This window comes from Leucoraja erinacea, chromosome 37 (genome assembly GCF_028641065.1).
Source record: "Leucoraja erinacea ecotype New England chromosome 37, Leri_hhj_1, whole genome shotgun sequence".
Taxonomy (NCBI): Eukaryota; Metazoa; Chordata; class Chondrichthyes; order Rajiformes; family Rajidae; genus Leucoraja; species Leucoraja erinaceus.
In genome coordinates, this window is record NC_073413.1 from 3,161,816 (window position 1) to 3,182,860 (window position 21,045).

A 21,045-nucleotide genomic window follows, 5' to 3' on the forward strand; every position below is an offset into this window, starting at 1 on the left:
TGCCCCATGAGCTGATGATGCCTGTCTCCAGGTGAGCTGTTACCTGCCCCATGAGCTGATGATGCCTGTCCCCAGGTGAGCTGTTACCTGCCCCATGAGCTGATGATGCCTGTCCCCAGGTGAGCTGTTACCTGCCCCATGAGCTGATGATGCCTGTCCCCAGGTGAGCTGTTACCTGCCCCATGAGCTGATGATGCCTGTCTCCAGGTGAGCTGTTACCTGCCCCATGAGCTGATGATGCCTGTCCCCAGGTGATCTGTTACCTGCCCCATGAGCTGATGATGCCTGTCTCCAGGTGAGCTGTTACCTGCCCCATGAGCTGATGATGCCTGTCCCCAGGTGAGCTGTTACCTGCCCCATGAGCATGTGATGCCTGTCTCCAGGTGAGCTGTTACCTGCCCCATGAGCATGTGATGCCTGTCCCCAGGTGAGCTGTTACCTGCCCCATGAGCTGTGATGCCTGTCTCCAGGTGAGCTGTTACCTGCCCCATGAGCTGATGATGCCTGTCCCCAGGTGAGCTGTTACCTGCCCCATGAGCATGTGATGCCTGTCCCCAGGTGAGCTGTTACCTGCCCCATGAGCATGTGATGCCTGTCCCCAGGTGAGCTGTTACCTGCCCCATGACAGATCTGATGCAGCAGAGGAGGCTGGAAGTGACGGCGGCGAGGGCGGGACATCCGTCGCCCTGAGTCTGACAGGAGGAACCCGGAGCGGGAGGGAGCGTGTGGCGGGGACGGGCTAGGCCAGGCCGGGGCGCTCGGGCCTGTGCGGCCTACAGGTGAGAAGGGCGGCCGGAGCCGTTCCCTGGGTTCCCTTTGGGTGGGATGGAGAGAATACCCCTCAGGGTGGGGGTGGAAAAGGGGAAGGAAGGAGGGAGGGAGGAAGGAAGGAGGGAAGGAAGGAGGGAAGGAAGGAGGGAAGGAAAGGAGGGAGGGAAGGAGGGAAGGAGGGAGGGAAGGGAGGGAGGGAAGGAGGGAAGGAAGGAGGGGAAGGAAGGAAGGAGGGAAGGAAGGAGGGAGGGAAGGAAGGAAGGAGGGAAGGAAGGAGGGAAGGAAGGAAGGAGGGAAGGAAGGAGGGAAGGAGGGAAGGAAGGAGGGAAGGAGGGAGGGAGGGATGGAAGGAGGGAAGGAGGGAAGGAAGGAGGGAGGGAGGGAGGGAGGGAGGGAAGGAAGGAAGGCAGGAAGGCAGGAAGGCAGGAAGGGAGGGAGGGAGGAAGGGAAGGGGGGAAGGAAGGAGGGAAGGAAGGAGGAGAGAAGGTGGTAGGGAAGGAAGGGGGGAGGGAAGGAAGGAAGGAGGGAAGGAAGGAGGGAAGGAAGGAAGGAGGGATGGAAGGAGGGAAGGAAGGAAGGAGGGAAGGAGGGAAGGAGGTAAGGAGGTAAGGAAGGAAGGAAGGAGGGAAGGAGGGAAGGAGGGAGGGAGGGAGGGAAGGAAGGGAGGGAAGGAAGGAGGGAAGGAAGGAGGCAAGGAGGGAAGGTGTGGAGGGAAGGAAGGAGGGAAGGAGGTAAGGTAGGAGGTATGAGGGAGGGAAGGAGGGAGGGGAGGAAGTAGGTAAGGAGGGATGCAAGGAGGGATGGAAGACGTAAGGAAGTTGGTAGTGAGGGAGGGAAGGAGGGATGGAAGGAGGGAAGGAGGGAGGGAAGGAGGGAGGGAAGGAGGGAAGGAAGGAGGGAAGGGGGGAGGGAAGGAAGGAGGGAGGAAGGAGGGAGGGAAGGAGGGAGGGAGGGAAGGGGGGAAGGAAGGAGGGAGGGAGGGAAGGAAGGAGGGAAGGAGGGAAGGAAGGGAGGGAAGGAGGGAGGTAAGGAAGGAGGCAGGGAGGGAAGGTGGGAGGGAAAGAGGGAAGGAGGGAAGGAAGGAGGTAAGGAGGGAAGGTGGTAGGGAAGGAAGGAGGTAAGGAGGGAAGAAAGGAGGGATGGAAGGAGGGAAGGTGGTAGGGAGGTAAGGAGGGAAGGAAGGAGGGAGCGAAGGAGGGAAGGAAGGAGGGAGGGAAGGAGGTAAGGAAGGAGGGAGGGAGGGAAGGAAAGAAAGAAGGGAATACACATGTTATTTTGAGTATGTGTGCATGTGTATATTTACACATTGGACTTTTCTCTCTCTCGATTATCATATTATTTATTATGATTACATATTCTGTTGTGCTGCAGCAAGTGAGAATTTCATTGTTCTATCTGGGATATATGACAATAAGACACTCTTGACTCTTGGATGAGGGAGAGGGATTGCCCCACTTAGACGGGGGTGTAGATGTGGAGGGTGGAGGGAGCATCTTTCTTGGATGTGTAGGAAAGATCTGCAGGTGGTGGTTTAAATCAAAGGCACAAAATGCTTCTTGGATGGGACAGCAAGGTTTTGGAGGTTACACAAAAAAGCTGGAGAAACTCAGCGGGTGCAGCAGCATCTATGGAGCGAAGGAAATAGGCAACGTTTCGGGCCAGCAAGGTTCTGGATATGCTCGGGTACACGGGACTAAATATGGGAAACTCACTGCGACCCACTATCCTGCCCCTAAAGGTTTTAAAGGAAATGGTTGCAGACGATCGATTTTTTTCAAATTTTAAGTAATCTGAAGAAGAATCTCGACCCGAAACATTGCCTGTTTCCTTCGCTCCATAGATGCTGCCTCACCCGCTGAGTTTCTCCAGCATTTTTGTCTACCTTCGATCTACACTCCCCTGCTTTTTCCCCCCTTCCTGCCCCCTTCCTCCACCCTAGTCGTTTAACCGGAGCGACACAGTGGCGCAGCGATTGACTTGCTGTCTTATGCCCCTGTCCCACTTAGGAAACCTGAACGGAAACCTCTGGAGACTTTGCGCCCCACCCAAGGTTTCCGTGCTTTGTTTCTACCTGTTGGTTGAACTTTATCCAAAATTTCTAAACTCTGAGAGGGAACCTTAAAATTGGAAAACAGCCAAGGCGACACCCTTATTAGGTTTCAGCCCGAAATGTTGCCTATTTCCTTCACTCCATAGATGCTGCCTCACCCGCTCAGTTTCTCCAGCATTTTTGTCTACCCTTATTCAAAAAGCAGGTAGACAGTGGGTGGAGAACTTTAGAAACATAGAAAATAGGTGCAGGAGGAGGCCATTCGGCCCTTCGAGCCAGCACCGCCATTCATTGTGATCATGGCTGATCGTCACCAATCAATAACCCGTGCCTGCCTTCTCCCCATATCCCTTGATTCCATTAGGCCCTAGAGCTCTTAATAACTAGGCCGGTTAGTTTAGTGTCTATTGTTGGCAATATGCCCAAATCAGAGGAAATCTCTAATCATTTAGATAAACTGAATACGACTGAAAAACTAGTCAATGTGGTTTGATTAATGTTCAGTTGTGTGTGACTAATTCGCTCCAATTCTTGTAGCAACAAGGAACTGCAGATGCTGGTTTACCAAGGAAAGACGCAAAATGCTGGATTAACTCAGGCAGCATCTCTGGAGAAAACGGATAGGTGACCTTTTTAGGTTGGGTTGGGTTGAAGAATAAGGGGTAAGCCATTTAGAACTGAGACGAGGAAACACTTTTTCACACAGAGAGTTGTGAGTCTGTGGAATTCTCTGTCTCAGAGGGCGGTGGAGGCTGGTTCTCTGGATACTTTCAAGAGAGAGCTAGATAGGGCTCTTAAAGATAGCGGAGTCAGGGATATGGGGAGAAGGCAGGAACGGGGTACTGATTGGGAATGATCAGCCAAGATCTCATTGAATGGCGGTGCTGGCTCGAAGGGCCGAATGGCCTAATCCTGCGCCTATTGTCTATTGACCTTTCGTCAGACTGAGTGTGACTCGGTCTGAAGAAGGGTCCTGACCTGAAATGTCATTTAGCCATTTTCCCCAGAGATGCTGCCTGACCTGCTGAGTTACTCCAGCATTTTGTGCCTGTGTTTGGTATAAACCAGCATCTGCAGTTCATTTTTATTGCATTATTTCACTTTGTAGTTATTGTTCCTCAGTTTCCTTTGCCCTGCGGATATGGGCCGAATCCAGGCAAATGGGACTAGTCCAAAATGCCAACCTGGTCAGCATGGACAGGTTGGGCTGAAGGGCCTGATCCCATTATCTAAAGCTCCATGACTCGATCGTCATCTATACTGGTACCTTTAGCCCATTCTACTCTGTGCTTTCGGTCCCCCATGTTCTTCCTATCTCCCGGCCTTTCCTCATTTATTCTCACCTTCTTCCCATCAGGATGGGTTCTCAGAAGCCGTTGCTGTGTCCGTGGCTCATCAAGCAAGTCGACAGCTGTCAGTACCCTGGCCTCCACTGGGTGAACGAAGGGAAACAACAGTTCAGGATCCCGTGGAAGCATTGCTTGAGACAGAACATTTCTGCTGATGATACCAAGATATTTGAGGTAATGCTAAAACAGTGCTGGCCACAGTCAGCAGATTGGGCTGCATCTGTGGAGAGTCAAAAACATTTAATGATTCAAGTCAATAACCTTTCATCAGAATGAAACTAAATGGAAAATATAACATTTTATATGTGAGGCAAGGGCGAAGGGAACAAATACATGGACCTGAAACATTATCTCTGCTTCTCTCGCCATAGATGCTGTCTGACATACAGGCACCTCAGGTTTTATACATACATGATTTACGTGTATTTAGAATAACAGAATAAGCTTGTTTAATTGCCAATATCTGTCTGATAATTGTCTAATTCTTTCTTCTTCTTAAGCCCTTTGCTCCTCTAGGGAGCAAATGACAAATTGACAAATGTCCTCCACTTCACTCGGTTGATGGCAATTCTTTTGAGATCCTAGACATTTCTGTCTGGACACCTCATCTCCAGCTGTTCCTAGGGCCACCTCCTTTTCTTTGGGGGGGTTCCATTTCAGGGCTTGCCGGGTGATGTTTGTGGCAGGTTTCCTGAGGGTGTGTCCAATCCAACTCCATTTTCTCCTTCTATTTTGTAAGTCAACGGGCTCCTGGCTAGTTCGTGTTCTTTTCCACAGGTCCACATTGCTTACTTTGTCTCTCCCCCAGATGTTAAGTATTCTCCTAAGGCAGGTGTTAGTGGATGTTTGCAACCTGTTTGTAGTGTGTTTTGTTGTATTCCATGTCTCTGATCCATACAGCATCACCCGTTTCACATTTGAGTTAAAGATGCGTATTTTGGTGTTGATTGAGATGTGTTTTGAGCTCCAGATCTTCTTGAGCATGTTAAACACCACCCTAGCCTTATTGATTCTACTTCTTATCTCTGCCTCTGCCACTCCGGTGATGTCCACAACTACCTAGGTATGTGAATGTTTCGACTTCTAGAGCAGTGCTGTACATAAGGATAGGGTTGCTGGTTTTGGAGTGGATCCTCATCACCTGCGTCTTTGCTGTATTGGGTGAAAGACCAAGTTTTGGTGCAGCTTGTGAGAGTCTGTCCGCCTTCTCCTGCATTTGTATCTGTGTGTGTGAACGGAGAGAGCTATGTCGTCTGCAAAGTCAAGATCATCTAGCTGCTCCCACATTGTCCACTGAATTCCATGTCATAGAAACATTGAAAATAGTTGCAGGAGGAGGACATTAGCACCATCCGACACACTAGGGATAATTTACAATCTTACCGAAGCTGATTGACCTATAAACCTGTATATCTGTGGAATGTGGGAGGAAACCAGAACACCCGGAGAAAACCCATATGGTCACAGGGAGAACATGTAAACTCCGTACAGACAGCACCCATTGTCGGGATCAAACCTGGGTCTCTGGCGCTGTAAGACAGCAGCTCCACCCGCTGCGCCACTGTGCTGCCCCCGGTGCAATTATGGTGCAAGAGTGGACAATCTTCTCCATTTTATGCATTGAGGGTTAGCATCGGACATTTCAGGTAAAGCATCCAAATGGTTCTCAGATTCAGATTCAGATTCAATTTTAATTGTCATTGTCAGTGTACAGTACAGAGACAACGAAATGCATTTAGCATCTCCCTTGAAGAGCGACATAGCAAACGATTTGAATTAAAAAAAATAAAAAATAAAAATAAAAAAAATTCTTTATTGACTCTTATGGGCCTGTCGCACTTAGGGGATTTTTTAGGCAACTACAGGTGACTAATTTGTCGCCACATGTTCGCCGCGCGTAGTCTCCTCGATCGCGCAAAAAGTCGTGGCGTCTTTCTGGTCGCTGCTAAATTTTCAACACGTGGAAAAAATTTCGGCGGCAGTGGGTTTGACGCCAATGAGCGTAGCTCGACTTCTCCTGACGTAGGTGTTGTCGTAGGTTGTCGCCAGGGTGACGTAGGGTGTCCCCGGTTTTTCGGTGACCTGCTACGACTGTGACAGTCGCTGGCAGTTGCCTAAAAAATGGGACAGGACCAGTATGCACTGCACAGTAAAAATTCTTTTTGTGCAGCTCACACATGCACAATCGCAGGTTAGATCGCATGGGATCCAAGGAGAGATAGCTGAATGGATAGAAAATTGGTGAAGGTGGAAGGTTGCTTCTCGGACTGGAGGCCTGTGACTAGTGGTGTGCCTCATGGGCAGAACCTACACAGTAAATGGTAGGCCTCTGGGTAGTGTTATCGAGCAGAGGGATCTAGGAGTACATGTGCATGGTTCCTTGAAGGTGGAGTCGCAGCTAGATAAGACTTGGCACATTGGACTTCATCGAGTGTAGAGGTTAGGAGGTCACATTGCAGTTGTAAAATACATTGATGAGTGCATTTAGAGTATTGTGTTCAGTTCTGGGCACCATGTTATAGGAAAGATGTCAAGCTGGAAAGGGTACAGAGAACAGAGAAGATTTATGAGGATGTTGCCAGGACTAGAGGGTGTGAGCTATAGGGAGAGGTTGAGTAGGCTGGGTCTCTATGGGTCCTCTGGAGCGCAGGAGGATGAGGGGTGATCTTATAGAGATAGGAGGATGAGGGGTGAATAAAATCATGAGAGGTATAGAGCAGGTAGATGCACAGAGTCTCTTGCCCAGAGTAGGGGAATCGAGGACCAGAGGACATAGGTTTAAGGTGACGGGGAAAAGATTTAATAGGAATCTAAGGGGTAACTTTTTCACACAAAGGATGGTGGGTATATGGAACAAGCTGACAGGGGAGGCAGTTGAGGCTGGGACCATCCCAATGTTTAAGAAGCAGTTAGACAGGTACATGGATAGGACAGGTTTGGAGGGATATGGACCAAGTGCAGGCAGGTGGGACTAGTGTAGCTGGGACACGTTGGCTGGAGAGGGCAAGTTGGACCCAAGGGCCTGTTTCCACACTGTACCACTCTATGACCTTACTAAGCATTCAGATTTCCAGCATCAGCGGGAGGGGGTTTTCTTCAATACATTTGTAACTACATTTTTTTTCCGAGATTTAATAATTAGTTTAGATTTAGATTTAATAATTAGACTTAATAATTAGTTTAGTTTAGTATGTTGTCACGTGTACCGAGGTACAGTGAATGGCTTTTCTTTGTGTGCTAACCAGTCAGCAGAAAGACCAGACATGATTACAATCGAGCTGTCCACAGTGTAATGATGCAGGATAAAGGGAATAACATTTAGTGTACGGTAAAGTCTGATTAAAGAGAGTTCGAGGGTCTCCAGCGAGGAAGATAGCAGCTCAGGAATGCTCACTAGCTGGTGATAGGATGGTTCAGTTGCCTAATGACAGCTGGGAAGAAACTGTCCCTGAATGTGGAGGTGTGCGTTTTCACACCTCTGCACCACTTGCCTGATGGGAGAGGGGAGAAGAGGGAGTGACCGGGGTGCGACTCGTCCTTGATTATGCTGCTGGCCTTGCCGAGGTAGCACGAGTTCACCAATGCAAGGAAAGGGAGAGAGAATAGATACGAAAATTAACCTAACTAACTTCAAGAGTTCAAGAGAGTTTTATTGTCATGTGTCCCTGATAGGACAATGAAATTCTTGCTTTGCTTTAGCACACCAGAACATAGAAGGCACGAATACAGAACAGGTCAGTGTGTCCATATACCATTGAATAAATATATACACACATGAATAAATAAACTGATAAAGTGCAAATAAACAGATTATTGGCTATTAATGTTCAGAGTTTTGTCCAAGCCGAGTTTAATAACCTGATGGCTGTGGGGAAGTAGCTATTCCTGAAGCTGGTCGTTGCAGTCTTCAGGCTCCTGTACCTTCTACCTGAAGGTAGCGGGGAGATGAGTGTGTGGCCCGGGTGTTGTGGGTCCTTGATGATGCTGCCGGCCTTTTTGAGGCAGCGACTGTTATAGATCCCCTTGATGAACTTATGAAAAAGACACAAAGTGCTGAAGTAACTCAGCGGGTGTGAAACTGGTCCTTGATTATGCTGCTGCCGGCCAGTTGGGAAGTAATGTTAAATCCCTCCATCTTAAGAAAGCGCAATGCAGTTTTGTAGTGGTATGGACAATAGACAATAGGAGCAAGAGTAGGCCATTTGGCCCTTCGAGCCAGCACCGCCATTCAATGTGATCATGGCTGATCATCCCCAATCAGTACCCCGTTCCTGCCTTCACCCCCATAGTCTTTGGCTGTATTTACGACGAGGGGGATATGGATTAACACACTTTGTCTGCTCCGCAGGCTTGGGCAACAGCAAGTGGCCGCTACAAACCGGGAATCGATGTTCCAAACCCTCCTGTGTGGAAGAGAAACTTTCGAAGTGCCTTAGCACGGAAGAAGCATTTCCGCAGAGTACGTGACAACAGGAGCGACCCCCATGACCCACACTTGGTCTACGAGATCCAGAGCACCGGTGAGTAACTTCATACTCAACCTTCTTCTTGAAGACTTGAATTTCTGTAGCACATTCCACATCCCTGTCATGATATCCCAAGGTGTCTTGCAACGTGGCAAGTGGGCAGCCACACAGGAGCACTTCAAGTCCCCCAGAGGAATCAGTGTTGTAATAGTCAGGTAATCTGCCTTTAAGTACAATTCCGCCACCGATATTCCGGGACCTGGTGGTCTGGCCCCTCCCTTTAATCAGGACAAAATTCTTCAAGGTCTGAAGAATGGTCTCGATCCGAAACGTCACCTATTCCTTCGCTCCGTCGATGCTGGTTCACCCGCTTAGTTTCTCCAGCATTTTTGTCTACCTTCGATTTTTCCACCATCTGCAGTTCTTTCTTAAAGATAGGTCCAAGGTCTCCAATGCGGTAGATTGGAGGCCAAGCCCACACTGTCAATGGACGGAGGTTGGTTTGCGTGAAGGTCTGGGCTGCTGCGTCCACAACTCTGCAATTTTCTTGCAGTCTCGGATGGAGCGTGTTCCCAAAGCAGGCAGCGATGCATCTGCAGAAGTCGGTGAGAGTTGTTGGGGATATGCCAAACTTTCTAACCCACTGCGGAGGTAAAGGCGTCGGCGTGCTTTGTCGGTGTGTGGCCGGTCCGGAGCGAGTCGCTGCCGATGTTTATTCCAGGCGACTTGAGTTGCGGTGAAATCTGTAGATATTTCGACACTTTGAGCTGCACCTCAAATGTACCTCCTTTCAGCTTGTTACTCTCCGAACTACTTGCACCCCTCCTGTTGATGTGCACTGACTCGCACATCCGGCAATCACACGCGCGCGCGCACACACACACACACGTACGCGCGCACACACACACACACACACACACACACACACACACACACACACACACACACACACACACACACACAATCACACACACAGCAATCACACACACACACACACACACACACACACACTATGGCTCCCATGGTCAGGCACAGTCAAACTGACACGAGCACAGATCACGTGGAGAACTCTTGCATTGGCGCCCTCCTTAAAAAAAGACCTTCCCCTTTGTCTTGCGGACAAAGTCTTCCAGTGAATGCTGGCCGGCGCGGTCAGAGGAGCGGAGCCTGACGTGGGTAGGAGGAACAGATCCATCCCCTGGCTCCCAATCCCCGAGCCTCAACTACCACAGAGGAAATCAAATCCTGCTGGTCTTTCTCTCATCTCCCGGGTGGAATCATTTCCCACCCAAGGATGTGCGCTCTTGGCTACTCTCCTTTCACGCAAAGTCGCCAAGCTTTTTTCTCTCTTTGCAGACTATCCCGAGGGGAACTCGCCGACATCCTCAACTGACCGGATACTGAAGCCGGGGGAAGATGAGGAGGAGGAGGAGGTGTCTGAGGAAGATATGGAGGGGGAAGGGGTCTGCGCGGGATGCCATCCCTCCCCGCGCAGCGCCTCCATCACCGCCATTGTGAAGGTGGAGGAAACGCCGTTGGAGGAACCCGTGAAGCCAGGCGCCAGCGGGCTGCGGGGTGGAATGGAGCCCGCCGCGCAGGTTGCCTGGAGGGAGAGTCCGCACAGTAGCACGGCGGCGGAGGATTCGAGGGAGGGCAGCGACAGGGAAATGTTCAAGAGGAGGCTGGTGCAGATGCAGGGCCAGATGCTGGGCTCGCTGTCCAACCTGTCGGTCGGGGTGTGCGAGATGGGCAGGAGCTTGGAGGCGTCCGTCTCCAACCTGGCACAGGAGATCCTGTCGGGCCAGGGCAACATCAGCTCCAGCATGGAGGCGATGCGGAGCTCGGTGTCAGCGGGCAACCAGGCCGTAGCGCTGCAGCGGCTGATGGACCGTGTGTCCACCTCCCTGGAGACTCAGGAGGAGGCCATTCGGGGCCTGCGCGGCTGCGTGGAGATGCAGGGGGGTCCCGGCAGAGCTCTGCTGGCCGTCAGCCGGGAGCGGGCGCTTCTGGCCCGCGAGCAGCGGGACGCTGCAAGGGAGCATGCGGCAGTCATGCAGGAGCAGCAGGACGCTGCAAGGGAGCAGGCGGCAGTCGTGCAGGAGCAGCGGGACGCTGCAAGGGAGCATGCGGCAGTCATGCAGGAGCAGCAGGACGCTGCAAGGGAGCAGGCGGCAGTCGTGCAGGAGCAGCGGGACGCTGCAAGGGAGCAGGCGGCAGTCATGCAGGAGCAGCGGGACGCTGCAAGGGAGCAGGCGGCAGTCGTGCAGGAGCAGCGGGACGCTGCAAGGGAGCAGGCGGCAGTCGTGCAGGAGCAGCGGGACGCTGCAAGGGAGCAGGCGGCAGTCGTGCAGGAGCAGCGGGACGCTGCAAGAGAGCATGCGGCAGTCATGCAGGAGCAGCGGGACGCTGCACGGGAGCAGGCAGCAGTCATGCAGGAGCAGCGGGACGCCGCTCGGGAGGGGGCGTTGCTGCAGCGAGAGCATGCGGCTAAGGCCCGCGAGCAGCGGGATGCCGCAAGAGAGCATGCGGTGCTCATGCAGGAGCAGAGGGACGCTGCAAGGGAGCAGGCGGCAGTCATGCAGGAGCAGAGGGACGCTGCAAGGGAGCAGGCGGCAGTCGTGCAGCAGCAGCGGGACGCTGCAAGGGAGCAGGCGGCAGTCGTGCAGCAGCAGAGGGACGCTGCAAGGCAGCAGGCGGCAGTCGTGCAGCAGCAGCGGGACGCCGCGCGGGAGCAACTCGCGGCACAGTCGGGGCGGCGGAGGCGGCAGCCCGCGCGGGAGAGACTCCGCCGCGCCGCCTTCCGACCCCGCCTCTCGTCCTCCCGGGCAAAGCCCCCGGCCCGCCTCGCCGCAGCCGATGGCAACATGCTGGAACTGCGGCTGTGAGGGCCCACCGAGGGAGTGGCGCCACAATTGGGAGTCTCAGCCCCAGTGAACTCACTGGGATACAATGGTAGAGCAGAACCCAACTGCAAGCCATTGATGAGGAGGACCAGCAGTCTATTAGCTCTTCACGTCAATGTTATATCTGGACTCATATTATGTGACGGTTAAGCACCTCGGTTCAAACCCATCAGATGGTTTGTGTGTGTGCAGGAAGGAACTGCAGATGCTGGCTTAAACCCAAGATAGACACAAAATGCTGGAGTAACTCAGCGGGACGGGCAGCATCTCTGAAGAAAAATAATAGGAGACGTTTTGGGTCGAGACCCTGATGGTAGTTGTCAAGGCTATGGTATAATGGGTTTATCAAACTTATGAACTGGGGCCGACAGCATTGTGTAGCAATGTTACAAACTTTTGAGATTTTAAAAATCAAGTCTGCAATTTATCCCAACAGATAAAGCATAAAAAGAAGTTTAATTTGACACCTACTTCACTTTCATATCTTCAGTATTAAAAACGTTATGGCCAATTTGATACTCTGAAATCAGCATCTTGTTCCCTATTGCTTTTCCATTGACTTAACTCAAAAGCTGTGATCGAGGACAGTCAAAAGCCCATAACTTTCTTAAAAATTAAGCGAACTGAATGAATGTTTCAGTTATTTATAGATTGAAGCATTCTGAAACAAATATGAAACAATCTTACTTGGATGACCTGAAATTAAAGCATATAATTAGTTAGTTACCTAATTGTAGCTAATTCCAAAATTCAATTACTAGATCTAAACATCTATCCATTTATTAAGAAAAGGTTAACATTTTAAAATAGTTTAAGTGTCCAAATAACATTCACACAAGAATTCACAATATAACATGATTTTTAAATCTCATTGTCAAGCCAAATGGAAGGAATTTAGTGATTAATTCCTGTAAATTAATGGCCATTTAAATCATCTTGTGAGTTGGTTTATGTGGAACGAGATCGATTGGAACGTTGCGGTTGCGGTGAATTTAAACCCCATATCGGCAGGAAAAACACTGCCGGTTCGTATATTTACATAATCACATTTTCGCCAATGAAATTTTGATTAAAGTAATCCTAAAATGCAAGATTATATGTAAAATAGACGACTTACCTTATGTTTTGTCCCCTACGTGAGATCCGTCCCGTTGACGGCGTTAGAAGTAGATTTTTATCTTACTCCAGGGATTAAATTGTTTTTAAAAAAAAATTCAGAGAAAGGCAGTCGGAACGATTTTTCAGCATCAGGTAGCAGCCCGAGAAAATATATCTCGGCCAGGCAGGAGAAAATGACATTTTAATCCCGCCCCCCCACAAAGGCACTAAAGTCGCGCACACGGCCAGTGGCAGAACTGCAGCGCCGCTGAAGGTAAGTTTTATAACATACCTACATTGTGAAATTACTGAATGAATGAGAGATATTTTATTGTCACAGGTGACATGTCGCAGTGAGACCTGTTGTTCTGCACTCACACGGTATGCAAAGAGTCGCTACATAAAAGGCACCGACCAATGGTCCCCTTTTAGTTTAGTTTAGAGATACAGCACGGAAACAGGCCCTTCGGCCCGCGCCGATCAGCGATCGCCTGCACACTAACACTATCCTACACACGCCTGGGACAATTTACGCATACGCCCAAGCCAATTCACCTACAAACCTGTACATCTTTGCAGTTTTGTTCTCAACGTGGGCCCCTCTGACCTCCGGTGTCCCCCGACAACTGGGCTATCCCTCCATCGACCTCGACGAGAATGAAGCACTGACGAGCAGGGGCTATCGCACGTCCAGTCAACGTAAAGCGGAGGGCCTGTTGCAAAATTGAATGGCATTGTGGTCAGCAGAGGGATATAAATCCTTCATAGAAACATAGAAAATAGGTGCTGGAGTAGGCCATTCGGCCCTTCGAGTATGATCATGGCTGATCATCCAACTCAGTATCCTGTACCTGCCTTCACTCCATACCCCCTGATCCCTTTAGCCACAAGGGCCACATCTAACTCCCTCTTAAATATAGCCAATGAACTGGCCTCAACTACCTTCTGTGGCAGAGAATTCCACAGATTCACCACTCTCTGTGTGAAAAATGATTTCCTCATCTCAGTCCTAAAAGACTTCCTTCTTATCCTTAAACTGTGACCCCTAGTTCTGGACTTCCCCAACATCGGGAATACTCTTCCTGCATCTAGCCTGTCCAACCCCTTAAGAATTTTGGAAGTTTCTATAAGATCCCCCCTCAATCTTCTAAATTCTAGCGAGTACAAGCCGAGTCTATCCAGTCTTTCTTCATATGAAAGTCCTGACATCCCAGGAATCATCATGTGACGTGAAATATTCATGCTGACTGAAGGCCACATTCTGAGCTTGTGGGTCATGGATGGAGCTGGCTTGGCCCCTTCGTGACTATCAGAACCAAAGCGAGTTATCTCAAACAAACAACTTGTTTAGTTTGGAGACGCAGCACAGAAACAGGCCCATTCGGCCCATCAAGCCCATACTCGCCAGCGATCACCCCGTACACCAGCACTATCCTACACACTGGGGACGATTCGCAATTTATTTTTTTACTGGAGCCAAGTTGACCCACAAAACCGGAGTGTGGGAGGAAACCGGAGCACCCGGGGAAACGGGGGAGAACATGCAGACTCCGTAAAGTCAGCATCCATAGTCAAGATCGAACCCGGGTCTCTGATGCTGTAAGACAACAACTATGCCACCCAATTCTCCAATAGGGTCAAGCACTCTCCACCTCTCCATCTGCTCGTTTGCAAGGCTCACCTTATTATGATGGCAGGAGTTGAGGGTGAGGTCATACCTCGTTCGATTTTAAATGGACCTCGTATTAGACAATAGGTGCAGGAGTAGGCCATTTGACCCTTCGAGCCAGCACCACCATTCAATGTGATCATGGCTAATCATCCCCAATCAGTACCCCGTTGCTGTGACCATGACCAGCTTCCTCAATATTTTAATAATTTTTAAATCGTGTTACTGCCAAGGTGCTGGTTCTAAGTGATCCCACACAGATATTTAATACAGAGAGTAATAGAATCAATGGAAAGCCTATTGAACTGGATAGCCTGGTGGTAGTACTATGCACGCTCATTAAAACAGATATGTTCAAGGATTTGATTTAATTCTTTAAAGGGCCTGTCACACTTGGCGATTTTTTTTCCGGCAACTGCCGGCATCATACCAGTGTCGCCAAAAGATTTTGAACATTTCAAAATCCAGCGGGCGACAAAAAAAAATCATATTTTTCGGTGACCTGACACGTCAGTCAATGACAGTCAGTCACCGAAAAAAATCGCCAAGTAGGACAGGCCCTTAAAGTCAAAGATCCTATAGCGGAGCAAGATAGACCACTCCTGCTAAATGCAATGGGCTGACGTGCAGTACGCAACGGAGCGGAACATGGGCCTTTTTTTCATCCATTTCCATAACCCGACCCGACCCGACTCGCAGTGTAATCAACGTTGCGGAGGAACAGTTTGTGTTAATAAATTAAAATTCTGAAAATGAGATGAATTTAACCAAATAACTTTTATTTTTACGAGGATGTTTCCGTAACCGGCTTCCGTCTCCGCACTAGTATCTTCGCTCCGCTACGGGATCTTTGGTGCGGAGACGGAAGCCGGTTACGGAAATGGGGCCTTAAATTACCCACGAATCTGCCCATGACCGTACTACATCTTTTTCATCTTGCGCGCTATAGGATCTTTGCTTAAGGTTGCTTCAGGGAAGGGGCTGAATATGAGGTGGTAGTGCTTATTTTTGGGAAGAATGTTAGTGGGTGCAATATGTCAAGACTGATGCACTTGTGTGATGAATTGTTTTGAAAAGCCAACGCAAAAGGGCCCTAAAATATTAAAACGATTATGAGTGTCAGAAAGATTTGTGTGTGTGTATCTTTTTTTTTAAAAGTTTATCATTGCGCTCATGGTTCAGTAATGTTGTATACCCGATCAGAGACTTTTTGCTAGTAGGGTCCAGTGTATACAAGCCCAGTCGCTCCATTCTTTCGACATAGGACAGTCTCTTGTACTCAATGCCACCACCATGGTATGAATGCAAGCGTACTATATGCCTTCTTTACAAGTCTATCCAGTTTAGATTTCATTTAGGGATAGGCGGGGATCGCTGGGCTGAAGGGCCACCGTGTCCGCACCGACCAGCGATCCCCGCACATTAACGCTATCCGACCAGCGATCCCTGCATGTTAACGCGATCCTACCTGCAATGGATGGGACAATGTTACACTTATAACAAGCCAATTAACTTACAACACCCACACGTCTTTTGGAGTGTGGGGGGAGACCAATGATCTCGGAGGAAACCCACGCAGGTCACGGGGAGAACGTACAGACAGCACCCGTAGTCGGGATCAAACCCGGGTCTCTGGCGCTGTGAGGCAACAACTCTACTGCTGTGCCACCCCACATGTTGTGTTGCCACTTTCAGAGAGTAATGAATATGGACTCCAAGATACCTCTGTACATCAATAGTGTTATTAGTCATGGCATTGTGCGTGTGTGCTTGTGGCTATCTATATATATGTATATATATATATATATATATATATATATACACACTAGGGACAATTTACAGAAGCCAATTAACCTACAAACGTCTTTAGAATGTGGGAGGATCCCAGAGAAAACCCACGCAGGTCACGGGGAGAACGTACAAGCTCCGTACAGGCAGCACCCGTAGTCGGGATCGAACCCGGGTCTCCGGCGCTGTGAGGCAGCAACTCTAGCGCTGCGCCACTAGACACAGCCGGACACAGTGACAAAGGCAGCAGGGAGAGGAGCAGACTAAACACTTCTGCTTGGCAGAGGTTGGAGGTTAGGACGAATTCTAAAAGTGAAACTATACCCAAGAGATGGCAGGGAAAGAGACTCTCCTGCAGGTGCCACAGATGTGATGGGAACGTAACAAAATGTTGGTGAGACCACAAAGTATTTTGTGCAGTTGTAGTCACAGTCTATGCAGAAAGGAACTGCAGATACTGGTTTATGCCGAAGAGAGGCGCAAAGTGCTGGAGTAACTCGGCGGGTCAGGTAGCATCTCTGGAGAAAAGGGATGGGTGACATTTCGGTTTGAGACACTTCTTCAGACTGAAAGTCCACAACAGAGGCTACACCTTCGTTCCCCTCTGTTCCCATCTCGACGAGTTCGGGGCCCACCACGACATGGAGCTTTTCTGCCATCGCCTCCTCCTCCGTGCCTTTTTCTATGAGGAGAAGTCCTCATCGCCCAGTGATGACCCCTTCCCCCGTGTCCACCAGTCCCTCTCCCCCTGGACTCCTCCAGACGGCCTTCCACCCTCTTTAGACCTTTTCATTTCTAAAGGACCTGTCCCACTTGGCCGTCATTTGCACCTCACGCAGATGCGCGCGCAAAGGATCACAAAATCCTGGGACGCCGCGCGTCACTGCCTATGTCATCATGCACCATGCGCACCATCACGTGAATCACATGCACGCATCACATCGCATCTCCTTGAGAACTGAGACGAGGAAACACATTTTCTCACAGAGAGTGGTGAGCCTTAAGAATTCTCTGCTTCAGAGGGTGGTGGAGGCCGGTTCTCTGGATACTTTCAAGAGAGAGCTAGATAGGGCTTTTAAAGATAGCGGAGTCAGGGGATATGGGGAGAAGGCAGGAACGGGGTACTGATTGGGGATGATCACATTGAATGGCGGTGCTGGATCGAAGGGCCGAATGGCCTCCTCCTGCACCTATTGTCTATTGTGTCACGACGTGCTCGTCGTGACGCGTAAATGATGTCGCGTAAATTACACGCAAATGACAGCCAAGTGGGACAGGGCCTTAGCTACCGACTGCATATCAACTGTTTTAACTTTTCCACTCCCCTTACCTACTCTAGCCTCTCCCCCTCTGAAGGTACAGCCCTCCGCTCACTCTGCAGCAACCCCGACATTATCACCAAGCCCGCCGACACGGGAGGTGCCGTGGTAGTCTGGCACGCTGACCTCTGCCAGGCTGATTGTGTAGGAATGCTGCTTTAAACCGAAGGCAGACACAAAAAGCTGGAGTAACTCAGCAGGTCGGACAGCATCTCCGGAGAAAAGGAATAGGTGACATTTCGGGTCTGAAGAAGGGTCTCGACCCGAAACGTCACCTATTCCTTTTCTCCAGAGATGCTGCCTGACCCGCTGAGTCACTCCGGCACTTTGTGACTATATTCTATAGGAAAGATGCCATGAAGCTGGACAGGGAGCAGCAAAGAATATTCCCACAACTGGATGTATGAAGTTATGAGGAGAGTCTGGGGCATCTATCCCAGAGTATAAGACACTGAGGAGAGACCTTATGAGATCCATAACATCACGGGGGTCATAAATAACTTGGATGGCCACAGTCTTTTTTGCCACCGTCTAAAACTAAAGGCCATTGTTTAGTTTAGAGATACAGTGCGGAAACAGGCCCTTCGGCCCACCCAGTCCATGCCGACCAGTACACCAGCACTATCCTACACACTGGGGACAATTTCACAATTTTTACCGATGCCAAATTAACCTGCACACCTGTAGGTCTTTGGGCAGTGGGAGGAAACCGGAGCACCCGGAGAAAACCCACGTGTTCACGGGGAGAATGTGCAAACTGCACCCGTAATCGGGATCGAACCCAGGTCTCCGGCGCTGTGAGGCAGCAACTCTGCTCTGCCCACAGCTTCAATGTGAGACGGGTAAGATGAACCAAGATGCAGGACACAACGCCACAGGAGATCCTTCTTCCCTGCGGCTATCAAACTTTAAAACCCCCCACCTTCTGTCGTGAGTTAGACTGAGACTGACTCCCCTCTCCAACCCCTCCCTCTCCCCCCCCCCTCCAAATCTTTACACATCCCCAATCCTTTCCACTAGTCACTTTAATTTAATGTTTCATGTATTTGATGTTTGTATGACTTGGCAGATCAGTTTCCCGCCTGGGATAAATAAAGTTGTATTGTATCGTATTGAAAGGGGTCCTGAGGGACAACCATTTTGTGCAGAGGGTGGAGTAACGGATGTGTGAGCGGGCTGCCAGTGAATGCCAGAGAGGCGGGTACAACTACTGCATTTAAAGGCTATATTTGGACAGGGTTAGGATAAAGGGGGATGTAGGCCCAAAAACAGGTGGATGGGACTTGCTAAGAGTTAGACATTGAAACATAGAAATTAGGTGCAGGAGTAGGCCATTCGGCCCTTCGAGCCTGCACCGCCATTCAATATGATCATGGCTGATCATCCAACTCAGTATCCCGTACCTGCCTTCTCTCCATACCCCCTGATCCCCTTAGCCACAAGGGCCACATCTAACTCCCTCTTAAATATAGCCAATGAACTGTGGCCTCAACTACCCTCTGTGGCAGAGAGTTCCACAGATTCACCACTCTCTGTGTGGAAAAAGGTTCTTCTCATCTCGGTTTTAAAGGATTTCCCCCTTATCCTTAAGCTGTGACCCCTTGTCCTGGACTTCCCTAACATCGGGAACTATCTTCCTGCATCTAGCCTGTCCAACCCATTAAGAATTTTGTAAGTTTCTATAAGATCCCCTCTCAATCTTCTAAATTCTAGAGAGTATAAACCAAGTCTATCCAGTCTTTCTTCATAAGACAGTCCTGACATCCCAGGAATCAGTCTGGTGAACCGTCTCTGTACTCCCTCTATGGCAATAATGTCCTTCCTCAGATTTAGAGACCAAAACTGTACGCAATACTCCAGGTGTGGTCTCACCAAGACCCTGTACAACTGCAAGTTGAGTTTGGTAATATTGTCACGTGTACCGAGGTACAGTAAAAAGCTTTTGTTGCCTGCTAACCAGCCAGCGGAAAGACAATACACGATTACAATCCAGAGTGTTCAGATACGTGAGAAAGCGAATATTGTGATTAATGTGTAGTGCAAGATCGAGTATGGTCTGAGGGTCTTCAATGAGGTAGATGGTAGCTCAGCACTGCTCTCTGGTTGCTGGGAGAATGGTTCAGTTGCCTGATAACAGCTGGGAAGAAACTGTGATGAAGCTGGGCATTTTGGTCAACCATGGTGAGTTGGGCTGAAGGGCCTGTTTCTGCGATATTTGAGGCTGGGCATGTGCGACCTTTGTTGCACTCCATGTGGTAGTAAGTAAGTAAGTAAGTAAGTTTTATTTATATAAAACATTTTAAGTCAACTCGCATTGACACCAAAGTGCTTTACATAAAATAGATAATAAGTTTCTATACAAACCAGAGAAAAAGTTTTAAAAAATACAGAAAATGGACACAACATATTATAGAGTTCAACACAAACGTCCCCCCACAGCAGAATCAAAAATGTCCACTGTGGGGAAAGGCACCAGAAACTTAAGACCTCTTGTGTTCAAGAAGGAACTGCAGATGCTGGAAGATCGAAGGTACAAAAAATTGCTGGAGAACCTCAGCGGGTGCAGCAGCATCTATGTAGCGAAGGAAATAGGCGACGTTTCGGGCCGAAACCCTTCTTCAGACTGATGGGGGGTGGGGGGGGGGGAGAAGGAAGGAAAAGGGGAGGAGGAGGAGCCCGAGGGCGGGGGGGAGGGTGGGAGGAGACAGCTAGAGGGTTAAGGAAGGGGAGGAGACAGCAAGGGCTAGCAAAATTGGGAGAATTCAATGTTAATGCCATCCGGACGCAAGGTCCCCAGGCGGAATATGAGGTGCTGTTCCTCCAATTTCCGCTGTTGCTCACTCTGGCAATGGAGGAGACCCAGGACAGAGAGGTCGGATTTGGAATGGGAGGGGGAGTTGAAGTGCTGGGCCACCGGGAGGTCAGGTTGGTTATTGCGGACTGAGCGGGGGTGTTCGGCGAAACGATCGCCCAACCTACGCTTAGTCTCCCCGATGTAAATCAGCTGACACCTAGAGCAGCGGATGCAGTAGATGAGGTTGGAGGAACCTCTTCCTCTGTGAAACACCCGTGGCACTGTCTATGCGGAGTTTGTGCGCTCTCCCTGTGACCTGGTTTCCTCTGGGTGCTCCGGTTTCCTCCCACGCTCCGGGCATGTCGTGCAGGGTGGTCGGTTCATTGGCTTCTGTAAAATTTCCCCTGGCGGGCAGGAGAGCGGGATAAACGACAAGGAACGAGCGTGAACGGGCATTCAGTGGGTACCGCGAACGGGCACTCGGTTGGGGCTGAAGGGCCTGTTTCCGCGCTGTGTCCCTAAACGAAACGAATATAAAATGTTTCTTTTCTCTCCAAAGACCAAGAGGCGAGAGCCAGCACTGAAGAGGATGAAGACCACGTCAGCTCTGCGGTGGAAGTTGACCACGCCTCCTTGCCCGCTCCTCCAAACACGGTACTGCAAGGCCATGCCACCATTTTGTTTCCAAGATGGCGCCCAACTCGGGCGACTATTTGCGTGCCGGCCACAGAAGCAGATCTACAAACTCACATTACAATCGCTCCACACACTTAAATCTCTACTCCCACAGTAACACTTCTTAATTTAACTATGATCTTCTGAAACTCCTCTTAGATTG

General features: G+C 49.9%; 1 protein-coding gene across 2 annotated transcripts in view; it reads left to right on the forward strand.

Annotated features, from left to right (window-relative positions):
- Window positions 1–644: 644 nt before the first annotated feature.
- The window catches only part of LOC129713783 (interferon regulatory factor 3-like), a 35,099-nt gene continuing 14,698 nt past the window's right edge, over window positions 645–21,045 (forward strand). The window contains exons 1-4 of one of the 2 annotated variants that reach the window (XM_055663083.1): window positions 645–779; window positions 4,179–4,344; window positions 8,519–8,690; window positions 9,993–12,658. In XM_055663083.1, coding sequence (XP_055519058.1) covers window positions 4,180–4,344; window positions 8,519–8,690; window positions 9,993–11,521 — 1,866 coding nt within the window. In that variant the 5' untranslated portion in view covers window positions 645–779; window position 4,179 and the 3' untranslated portion in view covers window positions 11,522–12,658. Of the gene's footprint in view, window positions 780–4,178; window positions 4,345–8,518; window positions 8,691–9,992; window positions 12,659–20,766; window positions 20,862–21,045 lie in introns of those variants that run through there. The other variant, XM_055663084.1, reaches the window with a different exon arrangement.